A 24,045-nucleotide genomic window follows, 5' to 3' on the forward strand; every position below is an offset into this window, starting at 1 on the left:
AGTTATTGATATTTCTCCCAGCAATCTTGATTCCAGCTTGTGCTTCATCCAGTCCAGCATTTCACACGATGTACTCTGCATATAAGTTAAATAAGCAGGGTGACAATATACAGCCTTGATGTACTCCTTTCCCAATTTGGAACCAGTCTGTTTTTCCATGTCCAGTTCTAACTGTTGCTTCTTGACCCACATACAGGTTTCTCAGCAGGCAAGTCAGGTGGTCTGGTATTCCCATCTCTTTAAGAATTTTTCACAGTTTGTTGTGATCCACACAATCGAAAGGCTTTAGCGTAGTCAATGAAGCATAAGTAGATGGTTTTTCTGGAATCCCCATGCTTTCTCTGAGCTGAATAAGGGGCTCCTGCTGCTGCTGCTGCTGCTGCTGCATCACTTGAGTCGTGTCTGACTCTGTGCAACCCCATAGATGGCAGCCCACCAGGCTCTCCTGTCCCTGGGATTCTCCAGGCAAGAACACTGAAGTGGGTTGCCATTACCTTCTCCAATGCATGAAAGTGAAAAGAGAAAGTGAAGTCGCTCAGTCGTGCCTGACTCCTAGCAACCCCATGGACTGCAGCCTACCAGGTTCCTCTGTCCATGGGATTTTCCAGGCAAGAGTACTGGAGTAGGTTGCCATTGCCTTCTCCTTGCTTTCTCTAGGAAGTCCTAATATGGAATCGGTGAACACCAAAAGGATGTTAGCTATCAGGGAGAGTGAGTAACAGGCAAATCTGGCCTTGGAGTACAAAAATGAAGTAGGTCAAAGGCTAACAGAGTTTTGCCAAGAGAACGCACTGGTCATAGCAAACACCCTCTTCCAACAACACAAGAGAAGACTCTACACATGGACATCACCAGACGGTTAACACCAAAATCAGATTGATTATATTCTTTGCAGTCAAAGATGGAGAAGCTCTATACAGTCAGCAAAAACAAGACTGGGAGCTGACTGTTGCTCAGATCATGAATTCCTTACTGCCAAATTCAGACTTAAATTGAAGAAAGTAGGGAAAACCTCTAGACCATTCAAGTATGACCTAAATCAAATCCCTTATGATTATACAGTGGAAGTGAGAAATAGATTCAAGGGATTAGATCTGATAGACAGAGTGCCTGACATTGTACAAGAGGCAGGGATCAAGACCATCCCAAGAAAAAGAAATGCAAAAAGGCAAAATGGTTGTCTGAAGAGGCCTTACAAATAGTTGAGAAAAGAAGAGACACTAAAGGCAAAGGAGAAAAGGAAAGATATACCCATTTGAATGCAGAGTTCCAAAGAATAGCAAGGAGAGATAAGAAAGCCTTCCTCAGTGATCAATGCAAAGAAATAGAGGAAAATAATAGAATAGGAAAGACTAGAGATCTCTTCAAGAAAATTAGAGATACCAAGGGAATATTTCACACAAAGATGGGCACAATAAAGGACAGAAATGGTATAGACCTAACATAAGCAGAAGATATTAAGAAGAGGTGGCGAGAATACATGAAAGAACTGTACAAAAAAGATCTTCATGACCCAGATAATCACAATGGTGTGATCACTCACCTAGAGCCAGATGTCCTAGAATAAAGTCAAGTGGGCCTTAGGAAGCATCACTATGAACAGTTAGTGGAGGTGATGGAATACCAGTTGAACTTTTTCAAATCCTAAAAGATGATGCTGTGGAAGTGCTACACTCAATATGCCAGCAAATTTGGAAAACTCAGCAGTGGCCACAGGACTGGAAAAGGTCAGTTTTCATTGCAATCTCTAAGAAAGGCAATGCCAAAGAATGCTCAGACTACTGCACAATTGTACTCATCTCACATGCTAGCAAAGTAATGCTCAAAATTCTCCAAGCCAGGCTTCAACAGTACATGAACTGTGAACTTCCGAATGTTCAAGCTGGATTTAGAAAAGGCAGAGGAACCAAAGATCAAATTGCCAATATCCGCTGCATCATAGAAAATGCAAGAGAGTTCCAGAAAAACATCTACTTCTGCTTTATTGACTACGCCAAAGCTTTTTACTATGTGGATCACAACAAACTGTGAAAAATTCTTAAAGAGATGGGAATACCAGACCACCTGACTTGCCTCCTGAGAAACCTGTATGCTGGTCAGGGAGCAACAGTTATAACTGGACATAGAACAACAGACTGGTTCCAAACAGGAAAAGGAGTACATCAAGGCTGTATATTGTCACCCTCCTTATTTAACTTGTAATGCAGAGTACATCATTCGAAATGCTGGACTGGATGAAGCACAAGCTGGAATCAAGATTGCCAGGAGAAATATCAATTAACTCAGATATGCAGATGACACCACCCTTATGGCAGAAAATGAAGAAAAACTAAAGAGCCTCTTGATGAAAGTGAAAGAAGAGAACGAAAAAGTTGGCTTAAAGCTCAACATTCAGAAAACTAAGATTATGGCATCTGGTCCCATCACTTCATGGCAAATAGATGAGGAAACAGTGGCAGACTTTATTTTCTTGGGCTCCAAAATCACTGCAGATGGTGACTACAGCCATGAAATTAAAAGATATTTGCTCCTTGGAAGAAAAGCTGTGACCAATCTAGACAGTATATTAAAAAGCAGAGACATTACTTTGCCAACAAAGGTCCATTTAGTCTAAGCTATAGTTTTTCCAGTAGTCATGTATGGATGTGAGCGTTGCACTTTAAAGAAAGCTGAGCGCCGAAGAATTGATTCTTTTGGACTGTGGTGTTGGAGAAGACTCTTGAGAGTCCCTTGGCCTGCAAGGAGATCTAACCAGTCCATCCTAAAGGAAATCAGTCCTGAATATTCATTGAAAGGACTGATGCTGAAGCTGAAACTCCAGTACTTTGGCCACCTGATGCAAGGAGCTGACTCATTGGAAAAGACCCTGATGCTGGGAAAGATTGAAGACAGGAGGAGAAGAGGACAACAGAGGATGAGATTGTTGAATGGCATCACCGACTCAATGGACATGAGCTTGGGTAAGCTCTGGGACTTGATGATGGACAGGGAGGCATGCTTCACTCCGTAAGGTAGCAAAGATTTGCACACTACTGAGCGACTGAACTGAACTGAACTAAATAGGACTGAAGAGGCAAAAGATAAGCCTGCAGGACTTTGAAGTTTGGCTAGGAACAGTAAACAACGTACATTTCCTAGAGGCAGATTCTCTACAGTCTGAGGCTATTCCTTTGTACCCTCCCCAAAGCCCTTAAAATAGGCATTTGAGGGAATTCCTTGGCATTCCAGGGTTTAGGACTCCTCACTGATGAGGACCTTGCTTCAATCCCAGGTCAGGGAACTAGGATCCCACAAGCCCTTGGGTGCAGCCAGAGAAAAGAGAAAGAAAAAGACATTTGAGAAACTCTTCTGGGTTCCCAGGGCTATAGTGACTATATGGGTCTCTCTTGTTGGTCCAGGTTTACACGTCCAAGATTTGGACAGAGTCCCTCTCCATGGGACAGACTGTAACAATGAGCACCACTAGAGATCATGTACCAAAGCAACTACTTTTCTGTCTCATATTATTGAAGGGCAGAAATATAGTCTCACTGTCCCCAAGAAAGGGCCTGAGAGAGAAGCCGCCAAGGACACAAAGCTGACCAAAACCTCTCTCCTCTCTGCCAGGCTCAAATAGGCCTGTCTTTTGATTCCAATCAATAGACTGCTAGGCAGATGGTGAGCTCGCTGAAGGCAGGAACAAAGATACCCCCTGCGGCACTGAATACAACCTGCACACCTCTGAAGCTGAGAAAGCCCCAACCCGGCTCTGAGAAGAGGGAACAGAAAGGGGGAGGGAGCCGGAGCCAAGAGCTCCTGCCTTCCCCTTCAGGCGGCGGGGAAGTGCTAATGAAAAGCCTGCCAGGCCTCTAACGAGAACTAAACCGCCAGCAGGCTGTGATTGCTCATTGTTTGGTTATAATTAGCCACGTGTTCTGCGATGGCAAAGCTGCAGCCTGCTGCAAGCAGGAGCAGAGCTGGGGGAGGGCTGCCACCCTCGCAGTCACCAGCCTCTGGCTCTGGGCTCCAAGACCTGCTTCCTGGCACTGTCTGCCCTGCACCCAGGGGCAAGGCTCCCAGCTGGCCTATGTGAATCACTCATACTGGCCCCATACCAAGTCCTGTCCCTAAGCCAAAGAGGAACTGCCTACTGTGGCTGCAGGAGGGAGGGAGCTGAAAAATCAGGTACAGCTGAGCGGTAGACCAAGTTGTCTGTAATTCCAAGCCGTGTGACCTCAGACAAGTTATTCAACCTCCGGGCCTCACTTTCCCCACCTATAAAATAGGACAATAAGAGTACCCATCCTCCTTGTGGGGTGTGGTGAGACTTGAAAGGGCTACCTCATTTAAGGCATTTGGCAGAGTGCCTGGTGTGCTGTTGGCGCTCAGGGCTCTGTGCCTGCAGCTGTGGAGGGGACCGAAGTGGGCGTCTTTCTCAGGCCCTTTCCTCTCCTTTCTCCACTGCTTGTCCTCACACCCTTGGTTGGGCTCCACGCCCCTCCCCGACTCCCCCAGTCCCCCCTCCAGCCTCTGGCTACTCTTTTTTCTTCCCTATGGAACCAACTTTTGGGCAAGGGTCTGCATTAGCAGTTTTAGTCTCAGTGTGAACTCTGTGACCTCTCCTAGGAGGTCTTGAACATTTTTTAGTGACCATCAGAAAAAAAGGGCTTCCCAGGTAGACGATGATTTAGTTGTTAAGTTCTGTCAGACTTTTGCAACGTCGTGAACCAGAGCCCGCCAGGCTCCTCTGTCCGTGGGATTTCCCAGGCAAGAATACTGGAGCGGGTTGCCATTTCCCTCTCCAGGGGATCTTCCTGACCCAGGGATCAAACCCGTGTCTCCTGATCAAACTGGTGTCTCCTGCATTGGCAGGCGGTCTTCTGCATTGCAAGCAGATTCCTTACCACTGAGCCACCAGGGAAGTGTTAAAAGAACCCACCTGCCAATGTAGGAGACATAAGAGATGCAGGTTTGATCCCTGAGTCGGGAAGATCCCCTGGAGGAGGGCACAGCAGCCCACTCCAGTATTCTTGCCTGGAGAATCCTATGGACAAAGGAGCCTGGTGGGCTACAGTCCACAGGGTCTCACAGAGCTGGACACAACTGAAGTGACTTAGCACTCACACAATGGAAAAAAAAAAAATTTTTACATAGTGACCCAAGACACACATATATATGGGTAAATAAAACAGAAGAATCAAAAGTTTCAGGAAACAGTATTTATTCAAATCAAGTGTGGTGTATTCTGACATGTTCTGTTCTCTTCCTTTTCTATTCTGTGTCTCTATCTAAATCTGTATCTCTTTGTCTATCTGTAGTTTTGAAGTTTTGCTAAAACTTAGTATCTTCTAAATGATTTCAGGACCGAACAGTGTGTTGAGACCAGTATTGTGAAAAACAATGCCCCAGGTGGAAGAGGCCAGTTAACTCTCACCTTTCATTATAGAGTCAAACTCTATTCCCTCCTAAATGGATTTTTATCAGGGAATTAGTGGAAAAGAGAATTCTGAAAGCTAAAGCCATACAGCCACATCTGAGACTTAAAGATGAAAGCAAGTTTGAATCTGTTCATCAGGAGAGTGGATTTTTTTGCATAAGTTTTGGGGGCTTTAGAATCAAGCTTCCAAATAAAAGAGATCACCCATCCTTTGTTCCTACACCAACCCACAAGCTAATTTTTCCTTAGCTGGGATTCTAGCAAATCTTTCAAACGCCATTCTGCCTAGGTGCTGGGGAAGGACAAGATTTATATAGATTTCAGCTGGACAGGAAATGCTGTGAGTTAAGATTGTACTTACAGTTTTTTTCCATAACAGATTCAGGGCGTGTGGCCTTGGAAGTACTTATGAAGACAATAGGATAAAATATTTAAAACTAGAACTGTCCTGGCAAGCCCCCAACTTAGAATCACAAGGTTACCATAAGAAGTGAAGAATCTGATGCCAAGAGAATCAGAGAAGGGAGAAGTCCTTTATCCCATACACCTAGGTCCAGGTGTATTGATTGGAGGAAAGGAGCCTTGGGCTTCCAGAACCTTCTGGAATACCAGATACTTCTCCTAATACCCTTGAGGGTGCTTAGTAATTAAATACACAAGTAGATTTGTAGGAGGACTGGCTCCTCCTGATTGGGAAGAGGAGAAAGAGAGAGAGTAAGGGGAGTAGAAGGCTTCCAAAGTGTATCTTGGTTTTGCTTACAGTTACGTGGGCTCTCAGCTTTTCTCACCCGGCTCTGCTCCCATCTCACAGGTCCTCACAGCTCCCTCAGTCAACTCTACCCTTAACAATTTGACTTTGGCCAAAGGTGGCTGTTTTTATTGAAGAAGGAAGAAGTCCTGGGCTGGGCTGAATGTTCACACTTGGTTCTTCTTAGATCAGTCCCATGGAGGAGAGTGACTGAATCATTTCCTCGTCATTTAGGCGCTCAAATGCTGGGATTCCTTCCTCCTTTCTATACTACAAACTGGGTTTCTGAAGCTTGAGTAGGACAACAGTCCCTTGGAAGGATCTAAGGATCCCACTCTTCACAACTGTCTACTTCCAGCCCTAGTTGTATACGCTGCCTGCATCCTCACTTCTCAGTAGGACCCAGAATCTATCGGAATGGTCATCTCCGGACCTGGGCCTCTGTGAGTCCCTCAGGAAGGAGGTGGATTCCAACGTATACACAAGGATTTGCTTTGGGACACAGGGAGGAAACCAGGTGAGATAAAGGAAAGCCTCCTCTGAAACCTTCCTCTCACGGACCACAAGGAGAGAAGGTGAAGGGCGCAGGAGGTCATCTCTCAAAATGTCTTTCAATTGCTATTAAACAAATTGGCTCAGCCCAGCACATGAGATCAATGCTCACACACTCCCAACCTCAACGCCAGAAAGTAAAACTCAAGTCCTTTTAACTGTTTACCCGGTCACCTCATTCCAAGCTCTGACCTCTCTTCCTTGGCCCTGCACCTTCGGAAAATAGTGCCTTTGATGAAAAGCCCTGGCTGCTGTTACTTTCTGCCATCTACCTCCTTTGCCTACTGGTTTCCTATGTCTATGTCTCTGGGAGTCTAATTGTGATTAAATTACAGGGTAATACTAATAAGGGGGTGAGAACCCAGCTAATGGCTCACTGTTCCACTAGGCAACAATTGTAGTAATCACAAAGTGAAAGGCTCTCACACGTTAGCTGGAGGTTGCTGGGGTTTCCTGGCCTACACTTCCTCCACACCCCTGTCTGAGCAAGTGAATACAGTTCACAGGGCACACCAAAAACCCAGAGGCAAGTGAAGATGAAAACAACATTATTGAAGGAATGAGGGGGAAAGCAAGAAAACTTTCAGAAATGAGAACTGGCGTCACAGCAAAAGCAGAAATAAAGAGAACTGGGTTCAACATCTTGGAAAAAAATATCTTGGAAAATGAAACCAAGTAACCAAATCAACACGAAAGGGTTTTGGTGTAGGATATCGGGGATGTGATGAAGTTGGAGAAGCACTGGTCCTGCACTCACTTTCTCTGGATTCGTCCTGACAGAGAGCACATATGAAATAAACAGGCAACTCTGCAAAGCAAATCCACACCACAGGTGTTCCAAAGAGATACAGTCAACAGCACCACCATTTCATCTAATAAATTGTACTCGCATTGAGATAGAAGAAAAACAACATGACTCAGGCTCTGACATCAAGGTCCACACAGTCCAAGATGGGGGACTCAATAGTGTCTACCAACAAGTCCCCAATTCCTGACTCTCATGACCCATTTCTCAAATTAAAAAAGCACAACACTACAGTATACTAACACATATATACGGAATTTAGAAAGATGGTAACAATGGCCCTATATGCAGGGCAGAAGAAGAGACGCAGAAGTACAGAACAGACTTTTGATCTCTGTGGGAGAAGGGAAGGGTGGGATGTTTCGAAAGAACAGCATGTATATTATCTGTGGTGAAACAGACCACCAGCCCAGGTGGGAGGCATGAGTCAAGTGCTCGGGCCTGGTGGGCTGGGAAGATCCAGAGGAATTGGGTGGAGAGGGAGGTGGGATGGGAGACCGGGATGGGGAATTCGTGTAACTCTATGGCTGATTCACATCAATGTATGACAAAACCCACTGAAAAATTAAAAAATAAAAAAATTTAAAAAAATAAAAGCACTTCATAGAATCTCAGCTATAAGGAACAGAGGGCTTCCTATGCTCATTCTACAGATGTAGAAACCAAGACTCAGAGAGGTAAATTGCTCGAGATCATGTACAGTCCAAGTTTCCAAATTTGTTTGGCTCTTGCCTCTTCCTGCAGGAGTCCCCAGCGATGTCTCAGTCCATTCTTGAAGAAGTCTGCTCCACCACCTCACATCACACCTTGGAGATGCTAGAAAGCAGGGAGGGACAGCAACTCCCCTCCAGAGTCAGGGTACCACACAAGGATGTCCATGGCCATACAGAGCTTGCTTGAAGCACTGCCTCTCTTTTTCACTAGTGCCCCCTCTCTCACTAGAATGCAGATCTGGGTCTATAGAGGCAGGGCCTGGGAGTGTTAGTCGCTCAGTCAAGTCTGACTCCTTGTGACGTCATGGACTGTAGCCCACCAGGCTCTTCTGTCTATGGAATTTTCCAGGCAAGAATGCTGAAATGGGTTGCCATTTCTTTCTCCAGGGGATCTTCCCAACCCAGGGATCAAACCTGTGTCTCCTGCATTGCAAGCAAATTCTCTCCTGTCTGAGTCACCAGGGAAGCAGGGCCTTGGAAATACATCCAAATGGTATACAGTATCTTATGACTGAAAATTAGAAGAAAAGGTCATGTTAATGCCTCGGATTCAGATAATAGAAGCATTCTGGTTCAAGACATACCCTAAATCAAATGAAAGCAGATATTAAAATAGAAGTTTCAGCTAAATCACAACAAATTCCAAATTCCAAAGTGAGGTGCTAGAACGGGATTTACAAACTAAGTGGCAAAAGACTATTTAAGGTACAATAGAGTTGAGGATTTTTTTTTTTCATTTATTTTTATTAGTTGGAGGCTAATTACTTTACAATATTGTAGTGGTTTTTGTCGTACATTGACTTGAATTAGCCATGGATTTACATGTATTCCCCATCCCGATTCCCCCTCCCACCTCCCTCTCTACCCGATCCCTCTGGGTCTTCCCAGTGCACCCGCCCTGAGCACTTGTCTCATGCATCCAACCTGGGCTGGTGATCTGTTTCACCCTAGATAATACACATGTTTTGATGCTGTTCTCTTGAAACATCCCACCCTCGCCTTCTCCGACAGAGTCCAAAAGTCTGTTTTGTACTTCTGTGTCTCTTTTTCTGTTTTGCATATAGGGTTATCATTACCATCTTTCTAAATTCCATATATATGTGTTAGTATACTGTAATGGTCTTTATCTTTATGGCTTACTTCTTTCTGTAAAATAGGTTCCAGTTTCTTCCACCTCATTAGAACTGATTCAAATGAATTCTTTTTAATGGCTGAGTAATATTCCATTGTGGATATGTACCATAGCTTCCTTATCCATTCATCTGCTGATGGGCATCTAGGTTGCTTCCATGTCCTGGCTATTATAAACAGTGCTGTGATGAACATTGGGGTGCACATGTCTCTTTCAGATCTGGTTTCCTCGGTGTGTATGCCCAGGAGTGGGATTGCTGGGTCATATGGCAGTTCTATTTCCAGTTTTTTAAGAAATCTCCACACTGTTCTCCATAGCGGCTGTACTAGTTTGCATTCCCACCAACAGTGTAAGAGGGTTCCCTTTTCTCCACACCCTCTCCAGCATTTATTGCTTATAGACTTTTGGATAGCAGCCATCCTGACTGGCATGTAATGGTACCTCATTGTGGTTTTGATTTGCAAAACAAAACCCCTATATATGCTGTCTACAAGGGACCCACCTCAAAACAAGGGACACATACGGACTGAAAGAGAAGGGCTGGAGAAAAATATTTCACGCAAACGGAGACCAAAAGAAAGCAGGAATCGCAATACTCATATCAAATAAAATAAACTTTAAAATAAAGGCTGTGAAAAGAGTTGAGGATTTTAGATGAGATTTTAGATGAGAATTTCTTTGGAGAAAGTTGTGTTATGAATTCCACCCCATTCCTATCTCAAATGTGTCAAGACTGAGAAACCAGAGGCGTTCCCTGGGGGTCTAGTGGTTAGAATTCAACACTTTCACTGCTTTGACCTGGGTTCGTTCCCTGTTCGGGGAAACTGAGATCCTACAAGCTGCACAGCTTGGCAAGAAAAAAGCCTGAGAAACCAAAACAGCAAGAAAGATGGCAGGGTCGAATTTTCTTTTGGAAAGTTGAGAAGTTAGGGCAAAGGTGAGAGCTTGTGAGTGAGTGAGAGAGAGGGCTGCCTAGAATAGTTGAAGATCCCACCTAAGAGAACAGCCTAGAGGGGCAGAGAGACTTCAGCCAGGAGGAAAGTGAAGTGAAAGTGCAAGTTGCTCCATTGTGTCTGACTCTCTGTGACCCCATGGACTATACAGTCCTTGGAATTCTCCAGGCCAAAATACTGGAGTGGGTAGCCTTTCCCTTCTCCAGGGGATCTTCCCAGCCCAGGGATCGAACCCAGATCTCCCGCATTGCAGGCAGATTCTTTACCAGCTGAAACACCAGGGAAGCCCAAGAATACTGGAGTTAGTAGCCTATCCCTTCTCCAGGGGATCTTCCCGACCCAGGAATCCAACTGGGGTCTCTTGCATTGCAGGTGGATTCTTTACCAACTAAGCTATCAGGGAAGCCCAGAGAAGCTAGAGGTATGGCCAGATTCCTAGGGCTGGGGGAAGGAGCAAGTGATAAGCCCAAGGAAAGTACATCAGTCTGACTGAAGAACTGCATATGACAGCAATGGAGGTGTTACGGACTGAATGTTTGTGCCTCCTCAAAATTCTTATGTAGAAATCTTAGCCCTAGATGTGATGGTGTTTGAAGGAGGGAGATCTGGGAGGTGATTAGGTCATGAGGGTGGAGCTCTCATGAAATGAGATTTAGTGCCCTTAGAAGAAGAGGCCAAAAAACTAATTCATTCTCATTCTGCCATGTGAGGAAACGATGGGACTGGTCAGCGTTGGCCAGTTGTCTTCTTGGCAACCAGAAGACAGCTCTCAGGAAAGCCCCCGCACCTCAGACTTCAGCCTCCAGAGCTAGGAGTAATCAATTTCTGTTCTTATAAGCCACCCAGCCTATGGTATTTTGCTATGTAGCTGTCTGAACTGATTAAGACAGGAGGTGATAGAAAACACCCACACAAGTCAGCTTTAAACACCTGCCAAGTCCAGAAAACAACGCCAGATTCCCATGCCTGCACCAAGCAACTGGGAACTTTCCTACTTTTTCCCGCTCCAACACTGTAAGCACCAAAAACTACAGTTAAAAAGATAGAAGAGTAATACTCTATTAAAAAAAGATATCCAGCATCTAAAAAAAAAAAAAAAAAAAAAGATGGAAGAGGAGGGACAGAGGTGTCCCTGAAGGAGATGGGAAAAGCTAGGCTGAAGGAGATGGGAAAAGCCTTAATTTTACATCATATTTGGAATGTTAATGATTATATGAACTTTTTTTTTTTTTTTTTTTTTTTTTTTTTAGAATAACAAAAAATATTTTACTAAAACATAAGATTTACAGAAGTTTCCAGACAAGCCATACAAAATGGTCACAAGCTTCTCTTCTTGAAGGGAGGATTTTACACTTGACAGCAAGGTCACAATGTTATTAGTGAGGGCTGTGATGTCTGTTTAATGTTCCCATTTTGGCTCAAACAATCAAGCTTGTCCATCTACAGCGTCTAAATAAAGTTAGACTTGGCTAGAGAGCATATTCTAAAGAACTGGTTAGCTGCTTTTAACCAATGCAATTAGATCACCATAAAAAGGGGGAAAGGAGCCCATAAAATTAAAATAAAACTACCTTCCCCCCCCCACCAAAAAAAAATAATAATAATAAAATAAAGAAAAACACCCACACCCCTGCAGCTAACCCTGACAACTACCTTCATTCACAGTGCTTTATACTTAAACCATGATGGGGGAAATGAATAAAAGCAGAGAGGCGCCACTGCTTTTAAACGTTTCGCAACAATCCAGATGGTACTTCTAGCCTCTGCTCATGCTTTACAACAGTGAATCAGGACAAGACATAGATTTGCTAATGTGCATTTAATCACCAAAGGGTTGAAGATGTCTGGGTTTTTATTCTGTAATGTTTCTAAGACTGTGTCCATTAAATGCAAACAAAAAAGGAAGAAGTCTTGGCAGAATAGGAGAAGTGATGCACACTTGAGGATCGAAGCGATTTAAATATTATTCATGGCATATAGCCTAGTCCATGCTCTAGCTGTTTCTATGGCTTGGGCTTCATTGGTCTTCCACTGCTCCGCTACATCATTTGCTAACGGATCATCTGGATTGGGAGCACTTAACAAAGCCTGGATCGATAGCAGAACTGTGCGGATCTGCAGTGCTGGGGACCACTTATCTTTCAAAATATCTAAACATATTCTTCCCAACTTGTCTACATTAGGATGATAAATTTTGGTCATGAAACGTACTTTAGGGGCTGCCATTGGGTATTCTTCTGGAAGGAATAGTTCAAGTTTAAAAGTCCCTCCCTCAAAGGGGGAATCCTGAGGGCCAGCAATGACCACATGAAAATAACGGGCGTTGCTCTCATCTGGTTCTGCTTTAATGCCAGGAACTGGTTCTGCCAGCAAACGCTGGGTTTCCTTGATAATCCTGCGGGGCAGCCCGGCCATCTTGTCAGATCCCGAGTTCGGCCTCTGGTCTCGTCTCCGGCTCCGCTCTCCTCACGCCTATATGAACTTTTTAATCACTGAGTTTTTTCCTACTCCAGGGGCCCTTCCTGACCCAGGGATCGCACCCACGTCACTTATGTCTCCTGCAGGTGGATTCTTTACCACTGCACCTCCTGGGAAGCCAGTCTATATTCAGGCTTGGATGAATACAGGCTAAGGAAGATCAAGAAAATCACAGAGTCTGCCTGAAATTTTATCCAGATGCAGTAGACGCAACAGCCCCACCCAATGAATTTAAAGGCTTAACAAGAGAGAAAGCTTGAGGTTCTTTACAATTACTTCCTATGAGTTGAATTTGTTTAATGTGACAATTCCTAACCCCAAGAAAAAGAAATGCAAGAAAGCAAAATGGCTGTCTGAGGAGGCCTTACAAACAGCTGTAAAAAGAAGAGAAGCGAAAAGCAAAGGAGAAAAGGAAACATATACCCATTTGAATTCAGAATTCCAAAGAATATCAAGGAGAGATAAGAAAGCCTTCCTCAGCGATCAATGCAATAGAGGAACACAATAGAATGGGAAAGACTAGCGATCTCTTCAAGAAAATTAGAGATACCAAGGGGATATTTCATGCAAAGATGGGCTCAATAAAGGACAGAAATGGTATGGACCTAACAGAAGCAGAAGATATTAAGAAGAGGTGGCAAGAATACACAGAAGAACTGTACAAAAAAGATCTTCATGACCCAGATAATCACGAAGCTGTGATCACTCACACTCACCTAGAGCCAGACATCCTGGAATGTGAAGTCAGGTGGGCCTTAGGAAGCATCACTACGAACAAAGCTAGTGGAGTTGATGGAATTCCAGTTGAGCTATTTCAAATCCTAAAAGATGATGCTGTGAAAGTGCTACACTCAATATGTCAGCAAATTTGGAAAACTCAGCAGTGGCCACAGGACTGGAAGAGGTCAGTTTTCATTCCAATCCCCAAGAAAGGTACTGCCAGAGAATGCTCAAACTACCGCACAATTGCACTCATCTCACACGCTAATGCTCAAATGTAAAGTAATGTAAAGTAATTTTCAAAATTCTCCAAGTCAGGCTTCAACACTACGTGAGGCATGAACTTCCATATGTTCAAGCTGGCTTTAGACAAGGCAGAGGAACCAGAGATCAAATTGCCAACATCTGTTGGATCATCAAAAAGCAAGAGTGTTCCAGAAAAACATCTATTTCTGCTTTATTGACTATAACAAAGTCTTTGACTGTGTGGATCACAATGAACTGTGGAAAATTCTGAAAGAGATGGGAATACCAGACCACCTGAACTGCCGCTTGAGAAATCTGTATACAGATCAGGAAGCAACAGTTAGAACTGGACATGGAACAACAGACTGGTTCCAAATAGGAAAAGGAGTACGTCAAGGCTGTATATTGTCACCCTGACTATTTAACTTATATGCGGAGTACATCATGAGAAACGCTGGGCTGGAGGAAGCACAAGCTGGAATCAAGATTGCCAGGAGAAATATCAATAACCTCAGATGTGCAGATGACACCACCCTTATGGCAGAAAGTGAAGAAGAACTAAAGAACCTCTTGATGAAAGTGAAAGAGGAGAGTGAAAAAGTTGGCTTAAAGCTCAACAGTCACAAAACTAAGATCATGGCATCTGGTCCCATCACGTCATGGCAAATAGATGGGGAAACAGTGGAAACAGTGTCAGACTTTATTTTTCTGGGCTCCAAAATCACTGCGGATGGTGATTGCAGCCATGAAATTAAAAGACGCTGAATCCTTGGAAGGAAAGTTATGACCAACCTAGACAGCATATTACAAAGCAGAGACATTACTTTGCCAACAAAGGTCCATCCAGTCAAGGCTATGGTTTTTCCAGTAGTCATATATGGATGTGAGAGTTGGACTATAAAGAAAGCTAAGCACTGAAGAATTGATACTTTTGAACTGTGGTGTTGGTGAAGACTCTTATGAGTCCCTTGGACTGCAAGGAGATCCAACCAGTCCATCCTAAAGGAGATCAGTCTAACTAACACAACTTTACATATAAACTATATTTCAACTTAAAAAAAATACTGATTTGTTAAATTGCTCTCCTAAGAAAGTTAGGAACAGTGATGCCATTCATAAAGAGACCCTTACCCCTCAAACTGGCTACTGGGGAAAGAGAAGGCAATGATAGACCAGGCTCCACTCTCACTAAAGGACCTGTTTGGCCAGGAGCCACCCCCCCTCTACAGGGTGGAGCTGGGGGAACCGATACCCAAGGTCACCCTGAGCAAAGTCTGCAGCTGGTGGAACACCACCGACCTATTCTGAGGATGTCCTGAGTGTCCAAGGCTCTCCCTGGACAGGAGGAATGGGGAACCATGAGCAGAATCTGGTGCAGGAGGAGCCAAGACCAGAGAACCTGCTCCATTTGTGTGGATGGGAGGAATTCTGCTCTGGGCTGTCTGGGAGGTCATGTTGAGCTGCCCGTGCCACTAGGTTCCTTGTTCACAATGTATCATCAATGGGCCTCTTTGTGCCTGGGGTGAATCAGACTCATTTAAGCTGGAGGCCCACAGGTGGGCAAGGGAGGATGGAAACGGATGTGTTGGAAAATAATGAAGGAATTTAGAGGTCATTCCTCTGGATGGAGGCCCACCCTGTTTCCCAGTTGAGTCCCAAGTCTGAGTTCCATCTGAGCATCAGGCTGAGACCTCTCTCTCTTACACACATACACACTCATAGATGCAGCACGAGGAAGTAAAACATAAAACCCCAGGATTTCTAGCACACACCTTCCCCATAGTGTCCTCACTGAACTCCCTGCCTTAAAATATCCCTCCTCAAACACAGCCCACATATCACTACCATTAACATCCCTAGTCCCATTTTCACGTTTTCCCTCCCTCCAAAGTGCTCCTGGATTGCCCGTTGCCTTCAGACTGTAGCCCAAGTCCTAGGAGGGTTTCAAATCACCCACGTTCTCAAACTTTGGTGGTGCTTTCTTCCAAACAAATGTGCTCTGTTTACCCCCAAAGCTGCTTTGCGCTTCCTGCCTCATTGGTTCACAGGCTTCCTGAGGCCTCAGCCAGGTGGGCAGAGCTGCGGACATTGGAGTGGAATTGAGACCTGGCCACTGCCTCTGAATCTGCCACTGCCTCTTTGCAGACAGGTGACCTTCAGGAAACCTCCTCACTCTCTAAGCCTCATTTTTTCTGTCTTAAATTATTAGACAATGATTTTGACTTTTTTGTTTGCTTCTAGCTCAAAGTTAGTGATTTTCCTGCTTTTAAGTAAACCTCAGTCTCTTAGGTAAATTCCAGATCCCAAGTGACCTGAATCCAATGACAGTCACTACATCTCTTCTGTTGCTCTTTATACACATTTTTCTCTCCTGGGCAGCAAAGAGTTTGCTTTCCTTTTATGAGCAAATGTACCAGAAAAAGAAATTTTGTCTTCTTTTTTTTTCCTTAGTATTTTCTGGGTTCCAGTATTTGTGTTTTTATGGCAACAACTTGACTGGAGGCCCTTTCAAGTGGTTCAGGTATTTTAAATTTCTGCTGTCCAAGCTTTCAGTTCAGTTCAGTCGCTCAGTCATGTCTGACTCTTTGCGACCCCATGAATCACAGTACGCCAGGCTTCTCTCCCAGTCCATCACCAACTCCCGGAGTTTACTCAAACTCATGTCTATCGAGTCAGTGATGCCATCCAGCCATCTCATCCTCTGTCATCCACTTCTCCTCCTGCCCCGAGTCCCTCCAAGCTTTAACTGGACACAAGAGACCCTGAGTTCATTTGGGGCCATAGAAACAGGATTCTGAAGGAGAGAAGGGCAAAGGGCTAGTTACAATGATGCTTTCAAAACCCAAACTAGACTACAGTTTGATCACTCAGGGGAAACTGGAAGCTTTCACGTTCCAAGAACTTTGCCAAGAGATGTTACGATTACCCACTTACCTGCTCTAGGTGACTGTTCTGGTTCCACTCTGGGTATCAAGGGTCACAGGGTCTATCCTCCTACCTCTCCCATTTGAGAACCCCGTTCAGATGGACATACGATCATCAGAATGGACATCAGTCCTCAGAAATGCAACATCTGCATTAAGAACTGGGCATCCCTGGGTACCAATATTAGACAGTTGTTTTACTAGCTAATTAACTTTGGGCTAGAGTCTTGATCTCTTGGGGCCTCAGTTTATTGTCTATAAAAGACGAAGTGAGACTTCTCTGGTTGGTCCAGTAGTTAAGACTCTGCCCTTCCACTGTAGGGGCCTCTGATTCAATTCTTGGTCTAAGAACTAGGATCCTGCATGCCAAGTGGTGAGCTCACACGCCTCCCCCACCACCAAAAATAAAACTCGGTTTATAAAGGAGGAAGTCACAATAGGGTCATCGTAAGAATTAAATAAAATAATGCATGTGAAGCTGTAGGCTCTGTCCTTGGCCCTCGTGGTTCATATTGTGCTCGTGTGCGCCCAGTCACTCAGTCGTGTCCGACTCTGCAGTCTCACAGACGGTAGCCTGCCAGTCTTCTCTGGTCATGGAATTTTCCAGGCAAAAATACTGGTTCACATTACAATAAGATTAATCACCATACCAAGGGTTCAAGGTCACCTGGCTTAGTGCTCTTGAGAGTACAGTTGGATAATGAGAGGGCACAAAGAAAGAACAGAAAGACCCAGGTTCTAATCCTTGCTCTCATTTCCTTGCTTTCAACACAAGTTCCAAAGCAACCTTTTCAGCATCAATGATATAAAAATCAAAAGTAGCATACATGAGGCAGCATGAACAGTTATTATGAGCAGCCATTAGAAAGGGCTTCTGTGTAGGTAAAGGTAAAATGTAGGAACTGGAGGAGCCTCAGAAAATCTGGACTGCATTCACCCTTGAACTCTTCTCAAAGAGAGTCCAAAGAGTAATGTCAAACCAAGAGTAGGGCTAATTCAGGAAGGTTTTGGTAAATTGGAGACTCTGGAGAATATTTCTCCATCAGAGTTTAAGGGACTTGTGAAGAAACTAATATTTATTGGGTCTTGTTGGTGGGTTTTTTTTTTTGTTTTAATTTTAAGTAAATGGTTACTGAAAGGTAGACCTGATGTCCAGAGAGAAAGAGCATTCTGTCATTGATTAAGGGAGCTGAGAGGAGAAACGGTCTGACTTGAACCAGAGAAAGAAGAGAGGGACAGAAGAGGTAGGCATGAGTCGTGGAAGCTCTGAAGTGACCACAGAGGAAGGGCACCCAGACACAGCCAGTGCAGAGCCTGGGTCATATAGCTGCTTCAAGCCAGTCACTGGCCCCTCAGGAATCAAATGAGTGTCATCTAAGGCTGTCCTATCCTCGGAGGTTACTCTGAGGGTGACAGCAGGCAGCAGAAGGGGAAGGGGACGATCCAAAGGATGTGGTATTCCACATCAACAAATTGGAAGATAAAAACCATATGATTATCTCAATAGATGCAGAGAAAGCCTTTGACAAAATTCAACACTCATTTATGATTAAAACTCTTCAGAAAGCAGGAATAGAAGGAACATACCTCAACATAATAAAAGCTATATATGACAAACCCACAGCAAGCATCACCCTCAATGGTGAAAAATTGAAAGCATTTCCTCTGAAATCAGGAACAAGACAAGGATGCCCACTCTCACCACTACTATTCAACATAGTGTTGGAAGTTTTGGCCACAGCAATCAAAGCAGAAAAAGACGTAAAAGGAATCCAGATAGGAAAAGAAGAAGTGAAACTCTCGCTGTTTGCAGATGACATGATCCTCTACATAGAAAATCCTAAAGACTCTTCCAGAAAATTACTAGAGCTAATCAATGAATATAGTAAAGTTGCAGGATATAAAATTAACACACAGAAATCCCTTGCATTCCTATATACTAACAATGAAAAAACAGAAAGAGAAATTATGGAAACAATACCATTCACCATTGCAACAAAAAGAATAAAATACTTAGGAGTATATCTACCTAAAGAAACAAAAGACCTATACACAGAAAACTATAAAACATTGATGAAAGAAATCAAAGAGGACACAAACAGATGGAGAAACATACCGTGTTCATGGATTGGAAGAATCAATATTGTCAAAATGGCTATTCTACCCAAAGCAATCTATAGATTCAATGCAATCCCTATCAAGCTACCAACGGTATTTTTCACAGAACTAGAACAAATAATTTCACAGTTTGTATGGAAATACAAAAAACCTCGAATAGCCAAAGTAATCTTGAGAAAGAAGAATGGAACTGGAGGAATCAACCTGCCTGACTTCAGACTCTACTACAAAGCCACAGTCATCAAGACAGTATGGTACTGGCACAAAGACAGAAATATAGATCAATGGAACAAAATAGAAAGCCCAGAGATAAATCCACGAACCTATGGACACCTTATCTTTGACAAAGGAGGCAAGGATATACAATGGAAAAAAGACAATCTCTTTAACAAGTGGCACTAGGAAAATTGGTCAACCACTTGTAAAAGAATGAAACTAGAACACTTTCTAACACCATACACAAAAATAAACTCAAAATGGATTAAAGATCTAAATGTAAGACCAGAAACTATAAAACTCCTAGAGGAGAACATAGGCAAAACACTCTCTGACATAAATCACAGCAAGATCTTCTATGACCCACGTCCCAAAATATTGGAAATAAAAGCAAAAATAAACAAATGGGACCTAATGAAACTTAAAAGCTTTTGCACAACAAAGGAAACTATAAGTAAGGTGAAAAGACAGCCCTCAGATTGGGAGAAAATAATAGCAAATGAGGAAACAGACAAAGGATTAATCTCAAAAATATACAAGCAACTCCTGAAGCTCAATTCCAGAAAAATAAATGACCCAATCAAAAAATGGGCCAAAGAACTAAACAGACATTTCTCCAAAGAAGACATACAGATGGCTAACAAACACATGAAAAGATGCTCCACATCACTCATTATCAGAGAAATGCAAATCAAAACCACAATGAGGTACCATTACACGCCAGTCAGGATGGCTGCTATCCAAAAGTCTACAAGCAGTAAATGCTGGAGAGGGTGTGGAGAAAAGGGAACCCTCTTACACTGTTGGTGGGAATGCAAACTAGTACAGCCACTATGGAAAACAGTGTGGAGATTTCTTAAAAAACTGGAAATAGAACTACCATATGACCCAGCAATACCACTTCTGGGCATACACACTGAGGAATCCAGATCTGAAAGAGACATGTGCACCCCAATGTTCATCGCAGCACTGTTTATAATAGCCAGGACATGGAAGCAACCTAGATGCCCATCAGCAGATGAATGGATAAGGAAGCTGTGGTACATATACACCAGGGAATATTACTCAGCCGTTAAAAAGAATTCATTTGAATCAGTTCTAATGAGATGGATGAAACTGGAGCCCATTATACAGAGTGAGGTGAGCCAGAAAGATAAAGAACACTACAGTATACTAACACATATATACGGAATTTAGAAAGATGGTAACGATGGCCCTATATGCAGGGCAGAAGAAGAGATGCAGAAGTACAGAACAGACTTTTGAACTCTGTGGGAGAAGGGGAGGGTGGGATGTTTTGAAAGAACAGCATGTATATTATCTGTGGTGAAACAGACCACCAGCCCAGGTGGGAGGCATGAGTCAAGTGCTCGGGCCTGTTGGGCTGGGAAGATCCAGAGGAATTGGGTGGAGAGGGAGGTGGGATGGGAGACCGGGATGGGGAATTCGTGTAACTCTATGGCTGATTCACATCAATGTATGACAAAACCCACTGAAAAATAAAAAAATTAAAAAATTAAAAAAAAAAAAACAAAAAAAAACAAAGGATGTGGTATTTGTGTGAAAACAGAAAATCTTGATTGCTTTTTTTTTTTTCATTTATTTTTATTAGTTGGAGGCTAATTAGTTTACAATATTGTAGTGGTTTTTGTCATACATTGACTTGAATTAGCCATGGATTTACATGTATTCCACATCCTGATTCCCCCTCCCACCTCCCTCTCTACCCGATCCCTCTGGGTCTTCCCAGTGCACCCGCCCTGAGCAGTTGTCTCATGCATCCAACCTGGGCTGGTGATCTGTTTCACCCTAGATAATATACATGTTTCAACGCTGTTCTCTTGAAACATCCCACCCTTGCCTTCTCCCACAGAGTTCAAAAGTCTGTTTTGTTCATCTGTGTCTCTTTTTCTGTTTTGCATATAGGGTTATCATTACCATCTTTCTAAATTCCATATATATGTGTTAGTATACTGTAATGGTCTTTATCTTTCTGGCTTACTTCATTCTGTATAATGGGCTCCAGTTTCATCCATCTCATTAGAACTGATTCAAATGAATTCTTTTTAATGGCTGAGTAATATTCCATGGTGTATATGTACCACAGCTTCCTTATCCATTCATCTGCTGATGGGCATCTAGGTTGCTTCCATGTCCTGGCTATTATAAACAGTGCTGATGAACATTGGGGTGCACATGTCTCTTTCAGATCTGGTTTCCTCAGTGTGTATGCCCAGAAGTGGGATTGCTGCGTCAGATGGCAGTTCTATTTCCAGTTTTTAAAGAAATCTCCACACTGTTCTCCATAGCGGCTGTACTAGTTTGCATTCCCACCAACAGTGTAAGAGGGCTCCCTTTTCTCCACACCCTCTCCAGCATTTACTGCTTGTAGACTTTTGGATAGCAGCCATCCTGACTGGCGTGTAATGGTACCTCATTGTGGTTTTGATTTGCATTTCTCTGATAATGAGTGATGTTGAGCATCTTTTCATGTGTTTTTTAGCCATAGATGTATGTGCTCAGTTACGTCCAACTCTTTGCAACACTATGGACTATACCCTGCCTGGCTCCTCTGTCCATGGGATTTTCCTAGCAAGAATACTGAAGTGGGTTGCCATACCCTCCTCCAAGGGATCTTTCTGACCCATGGAGCAAATCTGTGACTCCTTTATCTCCTTCATTCATTGGGGTCAGATTCTTTACCACTGAACCACAGGGGAAGCCCTAATTGCTAAGTTAGTGATAGGTAAAAATCCTGTCAGAGGTGAAAAAAATCCAGGAAGTCTCAGATAGGGAAGTGTGGAGAGGAGGAAAGGGAAAATGAACTTTTCAGTCTCTTCAGTTCAGTTCAGTTCAGTTGCTCAGTTGTGTGACTCTTTGTGACCCCATGGACTGCAGCATGCCAGGCCTCCTGGTCCATCACCAACTCCTGGAGTTTACCCAAACTCATGTCCATTGAGTTGGTATGCCATTCAACCATCTCATCCTCTGTTGTCCCCTTCTCCTCCTGCCCTCAATCTTTCCCAGCATCAAGGTCTTTTCAAATGAGTCAGCTCCTTGCATCAGGTGGCCAATGTATTGGAGTTTCAGCTTCAGCATCAGTCCTTCCAATAAACATTCAGGACTGATCTCCTTTAGGATGGACTAGTTGGATCTCCTTGCAGTCCAAGGGACTCTCAAGAGTCTTCTCCAACACCACAGTTCAAAAGCATCAGTTCTTCGGTGCTCAACTTTCTTTATAATCCAACTCTTACATCCATATATGACTACTGAAAAAACCAGAGCCTCGACTAGACGGACCTGTGTTGGCAAAGTTATGTCTCTGCTTTTTCATATGCTATCTAGGTTGGTCATAGCTTTCCTTCCAAGGATTCAGTGTCTTCTAATTTCATGGCTGCAGTCACCATCTGCAGTGATTTTGGAGCTAAAAAAAAAAATTAAGTCCGCCACTGTTTCCACTGTTTCCACATCTATTTGCCACGAAGTGATGGGACCAGATGCCATGATCTTAGCTTTGTGACTGTTGAGCTTTAAGCCAACTTTTTCACTCTCCTCTTTCACTTTCATCAAGTGGTTTTTTAGTTCTTCTTCACTTTCTGCCATAACGGTGGTGTCATCTGCATATCTGAGGTTATTGATACTTCTCCCGGCAATCTTGATTCCAGCTTGTGCTTCATCCAGCCCAGCGTTTCTCATGATGTACTCTGCATATAAATTAAATAAGCAGGGTGACAATATAAAGCCTTGACATACTCCTTTTCCTATTTGGAACCAGTCTGTTGTTCCATGTCCAGTTCTAACTGTTGCTTCCTGATCTGCATACAGATTTCTCAAGAGGCAGGTCAAGTGGTCTGGTATTCCCATCTCTTTCAGAATTTTCCACAGTTTATTGTGATCCATACAGTCAAAGGCTTTGGCATAGTCAATAAAGCAGAAATAGATGTTTTTCTGGGACTCTCTTGCTTTCTGATGATCCAACAGATGTTGGCAATTTGATCTCTGGTTCCTCTGCCTTGTCTAAAGCCAGCTTGAACATATGGAAGTTCATGGCTCACATATTGTTGAAGACTGGCTTGGAGAATTTTGAGCATTACTTTACTAGTGTGTGAGATGAGTGCAATTGTGTGGTAGTTTGAGCAGTCTTTGGCATTGCCTTACTTAGGGATTGGAATGAAAACTGACCTTTTCCTGTGGCCACTGCTGAGTTTTCCAAATTTGCTGGCATATTGAGTGCAGCACTTTCACAGCATCATCTTTCAGGATTTGAAATAGCTCAACTGGAATTCCATCACCTCCACTAGCTTTGTTCGTAGTGATGCTTCCTAGGGACCACTTGACTTCACATTCCAGGATGTCTGCCTCTAGGTGAGTGATCACACCATTGTGATTATCTGGGTCATGAAGATCTTTTTTGTATAGTTCTTCTGTGTCTGTGTCTGTATTTATAGTTCTTTCAGTCTCTACCATGGATCAAAAAATGCTAGATGGCATTATTCAGTTTTCATGAGATATAATCCACATTTCATATAATTTGCCCAGTAAGATGAATGATTCAATATTTAAATGTACAATTAAAAATATACAATTCAATGATTTTTAGTATATTCTGAGAGTTGGGCAACCATCACTGGTATCTAATCTCAGAACATTTTCAAAGCTTCCAGAAGAAACTTCATACCTATTGAGAGTCACATACCCCACCACCATTTTCTCCCAACCTTTATCCTAGGTAACCACTAATCCACTTTGTCTATCTTGGACATTTCATATGAGCAAAATTTTATACTATGTGGTCTTCTGTGACTTGCTTTTTTTACTTAGCACAATGATTGAAGGCAGGAGGAGAAAGCAACAACAAAGGATGAGATGGCTGGATGGCATCACCAACTCAATGGACATGAATCTTAACAAGCTCAGGGAGTTGGTGATGGACAGGGAAGCTTGGCGTGCTGCTATCCATGCGGTCACAAGTGTCAGACATGACTCAGCAAATGAGCTAAACTGAACGTTTCCCTGGTGGCTCA

At 43.3% G+C, this 24,045-nt stretch overlaps 1 protein-coding gene across 1 annotated transcript; it reads right to left on the reverse strand.

Annotated features, from left to right (window-relative positions):
* Positions 1–12,123: 12,123 nt before the first annotated feature.
* LOC136149205 (ubiquitin-conjugating enzyme E2 N) lies at positions 12,124–12,785 on the reverse strand. Its single transcript, XM_065909279.1, has one exon. It carries the CDS (start codon positions 12,732–12,734, stop codon positions 12,276–12,278), a length of 459 nt encoding a protein of 152 aa, XP_065765351.1. The 5' UTR covers positions 12,735–12,785; the 3' UTR covers positions 12,124–12,275.
* Between the last annotated feature and the right edge of the window lie 11,260 nt (positions 12,786–24,045).

Source organism: Muntiacus reevesi, chromosome 18 (genome assembly GCF_963930625.1).
Source record: "Muntiacus reevesi chromosome 18, mMunRee1.1, whole genome shotgun sequence".
NCBI classification, from domain to species: Eukaryota; Metazoa; Chordata; class Mammalia; order Artiodactyla; family Cervidae; genus Muntiacus; species Muntiacus reevesi.

Excerpts from the sequence above, each read along its gene's own strand:
- LOC136149205 (XM_065909279.1), bottom strand. The coding sequence starts at position 12,734 with ATGGCCGGGCTGCCCCGCAGGATTATCAAGGAAACCCAGCGTTTGCTG.